General features: G+C 37.9%; 1 protein-coding gene across 1 annotated transcript; it reads left to right on the top strand.

Annotated features, from left to right (window-relative positions):
* On the top strand, window positions 11,809-12,423 carry LOC107636488. Its single transcript, XM_016339993.1, has one exon. It carries the CDS (start codon window positions 11,809-11,811, stop codon window positions 12,421-12,423), a length of 615 nt encoding a protein of 204 aa, XP_016195479.1.

The raw sequence follows: 12,836 nt of genomic DNA, 5'->3' as shown, positions 1-12,836 counted from the left end.
TTGATTGCAAGGAATAAAAGGGCATGAAATAAATACTTATTATGCTGTAATAGAGAATATGTTGGAGTTTTGGAGATGCTTTGTCTTCTGAAATTCTGCTTTCCTCTTTCTTCTTGTTCACGCACACACATCCTCCTATGGCAAGCTGTGTGGTGGGTCACCGTTGTCAATGGCTACCATCCATCCTTCCAGTGAAAAGGGTCCAGGTGAGCTGTCACCGCACGGCTAATCATCAGCAGGTTCTCAATCGTACCGGAATAGGATTTACTATCCTTTTGCGTCTATCACTACGCCCAACACTCACGAGTTTGAAGCTCATCACAGTCATTCAATCCCTGAATCCTACTCGGAATACCACAGACAAGGTTTAGACCTTTCGGATTCTCTTGAATGCTGCCATTAATCTAGCTTATACCACGAAGATTCTGATTAAGAGATCCAAGAGATATTCATTCATTCTACGGTGAACGGAAGTGGTTGTCAGGCACGCGTTCGTGGGGGAATGATGATGGTTGTCACGTTCATCACATTCATGTTGAAGTGCGAATGGATATCTTAGATAGGAACACGCATGTTTGAATAGAAAACAGAAATACTTGCATTAATTTATCAGGACACAGCAGAGCTCCTCACCCCCAACAATGGGGTTTAGAGACTCATGCCGTCAAAGAGTACAAAATTTAGATCTAAAAATGTCATGAGATACAAAATAAATCTCTAAAAGTTGTTTTAAATACTGAACTAGTAACCTAGGTTTATAGAAAATGAGTAAACTATGATAGATAGTGCAGAAATCCACTTCTGGGGCTCACTTGGTGTGTGCTGGGGCTGAGACTAAAGCTTCTCACGTGCCTGAGCTGTTTTGGGCGTTCAACGCCAGGCTGTAACCTGTTTCTGGCGTTGAACTCTAACTTGTAACGTGTTTCTGGCGCTGGACGCCAGACTACAACATGGAACTGGCGTTGAACACCAGTTTAGGTCGTCTATCCTTGAGCAAAGTACGGACTATTATATATTGCTGGAAAGCCCTGGATGTCTACTTTCCAACGCAATTAAAAGTGCGTCAATTGGACTTCTGTAGCTCCAGAAATTCCATTCCGAGTGCAGAGAGGTCAGGATCCAACAGCATCAGCAGTCCTTTTTTTCAGCCTGAATAAGATTTTTGCTCAGCTCCCTCAATTTCAGGCAGAAAATACCTAAAATTCAGAAAAACACACAAACTCATAGTAAAGTCCAGAAATATGAATTTTGCCTAGAAACTAATGAAAATAAACTAAAAACTAACTAAAACATACTAAAAACTATATGAAATTAACCCCAAAAAGCGTATAAAATATCCGCTCATCATCTGTGCATATCAACAAAAGTGTGAACAATCAAGTGAAAGGAATTCCCTCCCAGAGCCACAAAGTAAATCATACTGTTATGATACTAACAATAACTATGGCTGGGAAGGGAATTCTAATGCTCCATATGATACTCAGCAAGAGACATCATCTCTTGATTATGATTTCAATAAATTCATGCAAAATTATCCACCAATGCCATAAGATGATACACACCCTGATGAATTTTACAATGATTCATGTTGTGGATGGGAGAATCAAAACCAAAAAGCACTTGACAGTTCATACTCCACTTATCAAGAGCCATCATCACTTTGAGCAAGCCTTTAATTCATTTATGCAAACTTGTCCAACCTCACCTCCCAGTTCTTCATTTAAAAATTCTTCATCACTTGATTATACCTCAACACAAAGTTTCCTCCGAGATCCATACAACTCAGCCTACTAACCACAAAATTCATTTCACAACTCACAAAACTCATTCCACACCCGTCAACACAACTTCACCATAACACATCCATGTCACTAAAATCACTATCAACCTTCATCTCTTGAGCTAGCAGTTGAGGATTACCATCAATGGTCCAAAGAATCCTTAGAAAGCCGATGCCAAGTCATTGAAAGACAAGGACAACTCTTGGAAAAACATAAACAATCATGGAAAGAAATCTTCTTTAAGAAGATGGATGGGCAATTAGAGCAAAGAAGAAGAAACTTAGGAGTACTAAGTATTGAGGATAAAGAACAATCTGTGAGTGAGGAAGTGGAAGAACAAGATAAAGAGAGTCTACCCTCAATTGAAATAAAATGTTGCATAGAAGAAGGGCTCATTGAACCACAAATTCAAAAGGCTTTTGATGAAGAAAACACTCCAACAATCACACAACCACCAAGTCTAATATCCAAGGAGTGAAGGCAACTAACAAGAGCACTGAGAAGAGGATTGTGACCAAGATACCAAGGACAACATTCAAGAAAAGGTCAACTGCAAACAATCCTACCCCTGATCCAGCAAGCAAGCTCAATCAAGCCATTTACAAAAGGAAGCTTGCTGAGGAGAGACCAAGACAGGGGACACTAGTTGGTTCATCTCTCCCCTTGAGGTCATTACTTTTAACACATTTGAAGAAGAGAAAGAAAGTGAAGAACAACATGTCAAGCTAATGATACTAAAAGAGTGCTTGTTGGGAGGCAACCCAACCTTAGGTAACATTTCATTCCTTTGCTTTGTCTATTTTCTCTGTCTGCTTTGTTTAAATTTCAATAAATTGGCATATGATTACATTCTAAGTTTGGTGTTGCCATGCAACACTTTGTTTTCAATCCCTCTAGATGATTACATCAATTCTAATTGAAAGTGTCATACTAAGATTCTAAGTTTGGTGTGCCACTTATTTTTCTATGCAAGTCATTCAGCAACACCACTTATTTTCTTTATGCAATGTATCATGCACAGCCTCTTTGTTTGCAATCACAATGTCTCTGTTTCCTGTGCCTTGATTATTATCTTTAATTATACTTGCTTAAAACACATATGTTACTAACATGTCATTGTGTAAGACATTCATGATCCATGTTAGCCCCATAGCCATTGTTCTAATTTTTGCTTGAGGATAAGCAAGCATTCTGAGTATTGGCAAGGGAAAGAATGGGAGGAAAATGACAATAATAGAGAAGATGAATTACAAGGTTGTAAAGTTTCTTTTCCTCTCATTTGTTTCAAGCACTTTAAATTGCATGATTGCCTTTATCTTCTCTATTTACATGTGTGTATGAATAAGCATAGCCTGAATTTTGATCTGTAACATGTTGCTATGCCACTATGACTACCAACATGAGTTTTGTGAATTTAAAAGCAATAAAGTATCATGATCATAAACAAACAAGGAATTAAAGAACTTAGCATGTGCATACAAGTATTGGAAGGCTAGTATGATTAATTGTTGCTCAATTGTATTAGATTTTATTTAATTGAAGTTTTCATCTATGAAATTTTGTGAAATCTTTTGAAATCATGAAAACCTTGAAGGAAGCAAATGCAAATAAGGTAAGAAAGAAAAAGGGAAAGAATGAGAAAGCTGAAGGCTCTGAGTACCAATGACAATTCAATTGTTAAGTACTTGTGGTGTTTATGTATCAGGCAAAAAGCTTGAAAACAAAACACTTAGAAGTCAAGGCTAGGCTCAAGTGCAAAAGCACTCCCTCAAGGCTCAAGGTTCTGACCATCAATGATTAGAGAGTCAAGAAAAGAAACAAATAAGCTTAATGAAGTCCTCTAACTCAATGCTTGTGGTGCTTATGTATCAAGTGGTAATACTTGAAAACAAAGCATTTAGAATCGTAGCTTTGTTATCAACTCATGGGGTAAAACACCCAAAAGGAGAAGCTAATAAGAGAATGTAAAGCTTGTTTTCAAGGAAGAAACATAAGGAAAAGATTTCATAAAATGAGCAAGATAGAAGCATCAATCATTTACATTTCTTTTGTGATTGTAGCATGCATAAAAAAACTAGCCAACCATGAACATTGAGTTGCTATTCTTCTTACCATGGATTGTCAATCTTTATTGCATGATTCTTTTCTTTCTTGGGGACAAGCAAGGTTTAAGTTTGGTGTTGTGATGACATGTCATCATGTCATGTTTTTTATGCTTTTTCATACAAGAAATTGATTATTTGTGCTTAAATATTGAATGCTTTTGTGCTTAAATGGTATATTTCTTTGATCTTTTGATTTTATAAATTTTGTAGGAAATAAGTGGAAAAAGAAGCAAAATAGCACAAAATCAGCTCAAAAGAAGAAAAGAAGGATTTTGGGGCATACTTTGAAGTTGAGCACGCTTTGGAACCTTAGGCCACGCTTTTAAAAGCGTGGCCCATGACCATGAAGCCTTGGCATATGCATTAATGCTTATGCATGCATTAATAATTAATAACCATGCTATTTCATGCATTAATGCTTATGTATGCATGCATTTAATTATTTATGCAATGCATGAACGCATTAGCATTATTAACTAAGGCCAATTAAAGCATGCATGCGTACAATGAATTGGCAACGGCATTGCTAAGTAAATTAAAGCATACCATTAAAGCCAATTGGCAAATCAAGCTTTAAACGTTAATGCATTGCTAAGTAATATAATAAAATAAATAAAAGCTTGCATGCATGAAACATTTAATGCCAATGAAAGAAATTGATGAACGCTAGCGTTCATTAACAAGGGAGCGCTACATTACATAAGGAAAGGGAAGCTTCGCACCAAAAGAAAAAAAAGGGCAAGGAAGAAATGAATGCATTATTTAATGAATGCCAAGGCGTTAAAGTAAAGCAAGCATGCATTTAATTAATTAATACCATCATGCATTGGCATTGTTAATTAAAGATAATGAAAGCTTGCATTAGTAAAGCTAGCAAAGATAGCAAGCGTTCAAGTAATGAAGAGCGTTCAATTAAATGAATGCTAGCGTTCACACAAGCAAACATTCTCGGGCATTCAACATGAAGGGAATGGTGCCCACTAAAAGCCCAACAAAGCAAGAAGCCACGTTTAAAGAAGTGAACATAGCGTTCATTCTTGTGAACGTTTTCGTGCTTATGGAAGCTTAGAAGCAAGGCCAGCGCACTAAGAGCCCAACAAAATAAAGGGTAGCATTCAAAGAAATGAACTCAGCGTTCAAAAGAGTGAACGCCCAAGGAAGCAAAGCGCATCAAAGGACTAAGAGAGAGCATTCGAAGATTGAACGCAGCGTTCAAAAAGTGAATGCTAGAGGCCAAGCACACACCAAAGACATGCCTAGGAGAAGTGAACGCCAAGTTCACTTCCCAAACGTAGCGCTCTACTGGGAGTGAACCATGCCACCCCTGACCCATGCCATCAAGTGCCATCTTGGATCCAATTCTTCACAGACCCAAGCCACCAAATGCATCCGGATCCACTCTTCTTCAAATCCAAAGCAAGCAAAGCCCATTAACATGACTCAAAGGCACAAAAAAAAAAGCTAGATTAAGAATTTCTTTTGTAATTTATTTTCAATTTCAATTTCATTTTTATTTTGTAAAGCCTATATAAAGGCATCAATTTCATTTCATTAAAAGGCTGGCTCTGCTAGAGAGCATTAGAAGTAGGGTAGAAGGCTCTAGTAGAGAGCTTAGCTTTCTTCTCCTTTTCTGTAATTTTACTTTTCTGGTACAATTGAATTCAATTTGGCTTATGCAAATTTTCAATTTCTGTAATTCGCTGCTACACTTTTCTTTCCTGCAAATTTACTTGCTACAACTTTACAGTTGAAATTGTTGAGATCAAGATCTGCTTTTCCTACAAATCTAAAATTTTGTTCTTCTGCAATTTAACTTTTCCATTCACACTGAGATTGATTTACTCTTCCTATAAGTTTAAACTTTCTGCAATTGCTCTAAGTCATGATTTACTACTTTCTTTACTTTCCACCACCCAGCCCCATTTACGTTTGCTACAATCTACATTTCTTGTTCTTTAAGATTCTGTTAATTTACTTTCCTTATCATTTAAGCTTCAGTCAATTTACATTCTGCCTTTTATCTTTTCTGCAATTTACTTCCTGCTACATCAATTCTCACTCAATTCACCAATGTTAGCTTAACTAAACTAATCACTCACTAAAGTTGCTTGATCCATCAATCCCTGTGGGATCGACCTCACTCTTGTGAGTTATTACTACTTGATGCGACCCGGTACACTTGTCGGTGAGTTTGTGTGGAAATCTAATTTTTACCCATCAGTACACTTGCCGGTTAGTTTGTGCGAAATTTGATTTTTTCCACCATCAAATTTTTGGTGTCGTTGCTGGGATTGATTTAGATCGACAATGATTAAGTGGGTATTAAGTCTAGATTAAGCTTTTTCTTTGTTTTTGCCATTTAAAGTTCTTTTAATTTTCTGTTTTCTCTTGATACTAAGGTGTTTGTGTTATTGCTTCACTAAGAAATTCTTCTCTGTGACATGATGAATTTCAATTTTCAGGTGATTATGTTTTACAAAATTCAAATGGAGTTCACCTCATCTTTTGATCAAAGAAATTTCATGGGATATTTCCAACCACCACAAAATGATTCATGTTATTATGCTAATGGTTGCTGGGAATATGACCAAAAAATGATAGAATATGAGCAATCAGGAGATGCTCCAAGTCCATTAAGTGATCAAGACATGTGATATTTCCCACCACCACAATATGATCTATGTCATGATCCTAATGGTGATTGGGAATATCAACAAGGAATGATGGAGTATGAACACCTCCCAGAGACACAGAATGAACCATATTCTGATGAATCTAACAACTACTCATGTTGTAGCTGGGAAGGTCAAAATCAAAGAGATTTTAATGCTCCATATTCTATTCTTCAAGAGACATCATCTCTTGATTCTGCTTTCAATAAATTCATACAAGATTGTTCCTAGGGATCACAAAATGATCCATACAGTGATGAATTCAACAATTCTTCAAGTTGTGCTTGGGAAGGTCAAAATCAGAGAGCATTCAATAGTCCATACTCCACTTATCAAGAGCTATCATCACTTGAGCAAACCTTCAACTCGTTTATGCAAAATTGCCCAAATTTACTTCCCAATTTTTCAATTGAAAATTCTTCATCACTTGAATATACCTCAACATAAAATTCTTTACAAAATCCACATGACTCAATTCATCAACCACAACATTCATTTCACAACTCACAAAACTCATTCCATATCCCTCAACACAACTTCACCACAACACATCCATGTCACCAAAATTACTCTCAATCTTCATCTCTTGAGTTAGCAGTTGAGGATTACCTTCAATGGTCCAAAGAATCCTTGTAAAGCCGAGACCAAGTCCTTGAAAGACAAGGACAACTCTTGGAAAGACAAACAATCCTAGAAAGAAATCTTCTTCAAGAAGATGGATGGGCACTTAGAGCAACGTAGGAGAAACTTAGGAGTGCCAAGAATTGAGGATAAAGAACAATCTGTGAGTGAGGAAGAGGAAGAAAAGGCTCTTGTATCGAGAGAATTTTCAACCGAGAATGAGGTGGTGGAGGTTTGTAAGCCTAGGATTTCATATCCACTGAAGCCACTTGAGATGACAGAAGACTCACTCCCAAAGGACTTAATGGAAAATCATGCAGAAGAAAGGAAGGAAGTCAATCAAGAGAGTCCACACTCAAGTGAAGCAGAGAGTTGCATAGAGGAAGGGTTCATTGAACCACCAATTCAAAAGGCTTTTGATGAAGAGGACACTTCAACAAATACATAACACCCAAGTCTTGATATCCAAGAAGTGAAGGCAACCAATAAGAGCACCGAAGAAAGGATTGTGACCAAGCTACCATTGACCATACTGATGACAAGTCATCTTATGCTAGTTTTACTAGCATTTTTCCTTGCTTTTAGTAGGTTTATTAGACTTTCTTGCACAATAAGTAAGTAATTGGAGTGGTATTTCATGTTTATCTTAACTCAATCAATCATTTTTTATTTTATGTGAAATCATGAGGTTTATTCACAATTTAGTTGGTTATTATGAACCTTATGATTTTGGTGAGACTTTGATTGCTTGTTTGATTAATGGCAGGTGACAAATTGATGAAAACAAACAGCAAAGAAGCAAGGTGCAGACGAACGCTGCGTTTATTCAATGAATGCTACGTTCACAAGGACGTGCATGCATACCAGACGCCTCCGCACGGAAGAGCCATTTTGGAAACCCATGCGCACGCGTACATGGCGTGCCCGCATGCATTGAGGATCAGCGTTTACCAACAATGAATGCTACGTTCACTTCAAGTGAACGCCTGCGATACTTTCAGAATTCAAACTTGAGGAAGGGAATCGACGTGCATGCACGCATGCCGTGCACGCGTCGATGAGATAGAAGTGGTGATGGACGCAGACGCGTACAAGATGCTGGAACGCAGAATTGATATATTACTATGCACGCGCAAGCGCACAAGGTGCGCACACGTACATAGCATTCATGGCATGAACGGAGCGTTCAGTTAATGAATGCTACTCAGGGATGCCCTCGCGCACAGGATGTGTCCGCGTTGGTGAAAGAACGCTACGTTCAAATTCAGAACGCTACGTTCACCTGAAGCTACAACCAAGTACAAATTCTGACCCACTTCATTAGAAGGCCAAGAAGCCCACTCCAAGGATTAAATGACTGAATTAGAAAGTGTATAAATAGGGGAAGATTTGATTTAGAGAGGATTCTTTTTTTTGGAGCTGGGGCTGTCACTTTTAGGCTGGAGATTTTTCTTTGATTTTTAATTTCATTTACTCTCAGATCTGATCTTTCATTTCCCTTTTCTATTCTTCATCTTCTGTACCTTTCTTTATTATTTTGGTCCGAGAGCAATGATGAACAAACCCTAATTTCATCAGGGGAGGAGCTCTATTGTAATTCCAATAATTTAATGAAATTCTTCTCCTTCTCAATTCATATTTGTAGCTATTGGATATCTTCTGTGTTGATTTAGAGTTCCTCACTCCAGAAGGAGGCTGAATTCAATTGAATGCTTGTGTGAGCCTCGGAAGGAGAATCACTTGCATTAGAATTGGAGCTCTATCCTTCACTATTTTCTTGATCAACACCCTTCATGAGGAATTAAGATCCTCAGAGTTAGTGTGGCTTATGGATGAGAGATTTGCACTTAACTTCTTCTCATGACAATTAGATCAAGGAAGTGGCAATATTCATTGTGAGTTGAGAGATTGGATTGCCAAGGAATTGGGATCCAATCAATTTCAATATGCCATAGATCTACCAAATGATTGGGAAAGGGGTTAAAACCACTTTGATTCACGAAGGATTACAATATCTCTAATCCCTGATGAATCACTTTCTCTGAATTTTTTTATTTAGATCTTTCTGCACTTTACATTTTCTAGTTCTAGTTTGATTTCTCACTCCCAAATCCTTTTATTATTCATGCAATTTAAGTCCCCTGGCAATTTAGGTTTTGCAATTTAAATTCCTTTCACTTTAGTATTCATTATTACTCTTCTCGCAATTTTAAGCTTTAGTGCTTCTAATTTCTTGCACTTTAAGTTTCAGTCAATTTAACTTTCTACCATTTACTTATCTATCAATTTATTTTTAGCACTTTAAATTCGATGTCATTTACTTTTTGTTGAATCAATTCTACCCAATTCATCAATATTCGCTTAACTAAACTTATCATTTAACTAAAGTTGCTTGATCCACCAATCCCTGATGGATTAACCTCACTCATGTGAGTTATTACTATTTGATGTGACCCGGTGCACTTGCCGGTTAATTTGTGTGAAATCCATTTACACACCATCAAGTTTTTGGCGTCGTTTCCGGGGATTGGAAAAGATTAACAATGATTAAGTGAATGATAGTTTATATTAAGCATTTTTCTTTTCTTTGTTAAGCCCACTAACCATTTGAGGTTTTGTTTCACCAGCATTAACTCTACTCTAGCAATAGAGTACTCTACTTGTGTTGTTGGTTTTTGTGTGTTCATGTCAAAAGCCAGGAGATAGGTATCCACCTCTTTTGACCTTGATGAGAGAACCCTCCAAAGACTAAGAAGAGAAGCAAGGGGAAAGGGAATAATTGGTGAAGAGGACTCAGAAGGAGAAGACCAAGGCATGGAGGGCAATTTGTGTAACCCTCATGAAGGAGTTGCTAACAACAATGGACCACCTAGAAGGGTGTTGGCATCATGCACCATTCCTGATCCAAGGCATTGTGGAAGCAATATAGTTACCCCAAATGTCCATACCAACAACTTTGAGTTAAAACCCCAACTCATCACTTTGGTGCAAAACCATTGCTCTTATGGAGAGGGGCCTCTCGAAGATCCCAATCAACACTTGTCTATTTTTCTAAGGATATGTGACACGGTCAAGATGAATGGAGTGTATCCAGACATCTACAAGTTGTTACTATTCCCATTTTCCTTGAGAGATAAGGCAACCTAGTGGCTAGAGATATTTCCCAAAGAAAGCATCAATAATTGGGATAATCTGGTGAGCAAATTTTTAGCCAAATTCTACCCATCTCAGAGGATCATCAAGTTAAAAACAGAGATCCAGACTTTCAGGAAATTAGAGGGGGAGTCATTGTATGAAGCCTGGAAAAAATATAAGGCATTAATGAGAAGATGTCCACCTGACATATTTAGTGATTGGGTCAAACTCCAAAACTTCTAGGAAGGCTTGACTTTAGAAGTAAGGAGGGGACTAGACTACTCATCAGGAGGATCACTCAACATATGAAGACTGCTGAAGAGGCCCAAGACCTCATTGAAGTTGTTGCAAACAATCAATATTACTACTCATTAGAGAGACATCATAACTCAACCCCAAAGAAAGGTGTGATGGAGCTTGAAGGTGTTGATGCTATATTGGAACATAACAAATTGATGCATCAACAAATCCAACAGCAAATTGAAATGATGGCAAAGAGAATAGATGGCCTCCAATTAGCTTCAGTGAGCACAACAAATCAACCTTCAATGGAATGGGGTCAAAATGAAGCAGGAAATATGGAGCAACAATAAGAAAAAGTTCAATATATGCAAAATGCCTCAAATTCTTCTCAAAATGACTTCCATGGTGACATATACAACTCATCCTGGAGGAATCACCCTAACCTGAAATGGGGTGACAATCAAAACCATTGGCAAAAAGAACAACAACTCCAACTATTTCCGCAACACAAGCAACCAAAATCATTCATCTAACAACACTAATCAATACAAGAAACCACAAAACACATATCAGTAACCCCACAAAAATTCACAAACCCATCAGAATAACTTCTCCACACCACCATTCAACTCACAAAATATTCACTCCAATGCTCCAAACAATTTCCAGCAACAACAATCATACCCTATCATACCACCCATTGACCATCATAAAGCCAGGATCTCAAGTCTTGAAGCAGCCTTACAAGCCCTTACCCAAAACACACAATCACTTACTCAAACCACTCAAAGTTTGGTCAAAGGACAAGAGAGCCTGCTCAAACGACAAGATAGATATGAAGCTACCATGAGGAACCTTGAGCGACAAGTGGGACAATTGGCCAAACAAGCTGAACGGCCAACCAATGTTCTCCCAAGTAATACAATCCCCAACCTAAGGGAAGAATGTAAATCTGTGCAGTTGAGGATTGGTAAGGTAGTTGGAAAAAACATCAATAAGTAAGCAACAAAGCCTAAAGAGGAGGACATAAAAGACAATCAGAAGGAGGAAAAGGCATTGACATCCAAAAAGGGCAAAGAAATTGTGAAGCCACAACAAGAGGTCAATAATGAAGGAGTAAAGCCTTATGTACCCAAACTTCCTTACCCACGGAGACTACAGAAGGGAACAAGGGACCAACAATTCCCAAAATTCCTGGAAATCTTTAGGAAACTTGAGATCAACATTCCATTGGCTGAAGCTTTGGAACAAATGCCATTATATGCAAAGTTTCTTAAAGAATTGATCACAAAGAAGAGGAGTTGGCAGGAGAAAGAAACAGTGGTACTTACTCAAGAGTGCAGTGCCATTATTCAAAAGGGACTTGCACCAAAGCTCAAAGATTCAGGCAGCTTCTTTATACCATGCACGATTGGGAACATGGCTATTGATAAATCGTTTTGTGACCTGAGAGCAAGCATTAATTTAATGCCTCTTTCCATGATGAAGCAATTAATGATAGAAGAGATTAAGCCTAAGAGGATGTCATTACAACTTGCTGATAGATCCCTCAAAATACCAAATGGAGTAGTGGAGAATCTCTTAGTGAAAGTTGGAAATTTTATATTCCCCGCCGATTTTGTAGTTTTGGACATGGATGAGGAAGGGAGTAACTCAATCATCCTTGGTAGAACTTTTCTGGCCACTGCTAGAACAATCATTGACGTGGAAAAAGGTGAGATGATCTTCAGGGTGCATGATGAACAGATGATTATAAATGTTTTCAAGGCGATGCAATACTCTGCTGAGAAAGAGAATTGCATGAGAATTGATGTGGTGGACACCCTAGTTGAAGAAGTATTTGAAGCAAACCATCAAATGAACTAGGAGGAAAACCAAGACCTACAAGAGGAAGATACTGAAGAGACACAAGCACTGGAGGAATCAATTGAAGTTAAGAAAGAAGGAGCACCACAACAAGAGCTAAAACCTCTATCTCCTCATCTTAAATATGCATTCCTTGGTGATAAGGATAGCTTCCCAGTGATAATCAATTCTACTTTGAGTGGAGAAGAAGAAGAAAAACTCCTTGTTGTATTGAAAGCTCACAAGGATGCATTGGGATGGACCATTGATGATTTGAAAGGCATAAGCCCTACCATATGCATGCACAAAATACTCTTGGAAGAGAATTCTAAACCAGTAGTGCAACCTCAGAGAAGATTAAATCCCAGAATGAAAGAGGTTGTTTGAAAGGAAGTAATGAAGCTATGTAAGGCTGGGATCATTTATCCCATCTC

Source organism: Arachis ipaensis, chromosome B04, assembly GCF_000816755.2.
Source record: "Arachis ipaensis cultivar K30076 chromosome B04, Araip1.1, whole genome shotgun sequence".
NCBI classification, from domain to species: domain Eukaryota; kingdom Viridiplantae; phylum Streptophyta; class Magnoliopsida; order Fabales; family Fabaceae; genus Arachis; species Arachis ipaensis.
This window is presented reverse-complemented; position numbering and strand designations above follow the sequence as displayed.

Coding starts and splice junctions, on each gene's coding strand:
- LOC107636488 (XM_016339993.1), top strand. CDS start 11,809: ATGCCATTATATGCAAAGTTTCTTAAAGAATTGATCACAAAGAAGAGG.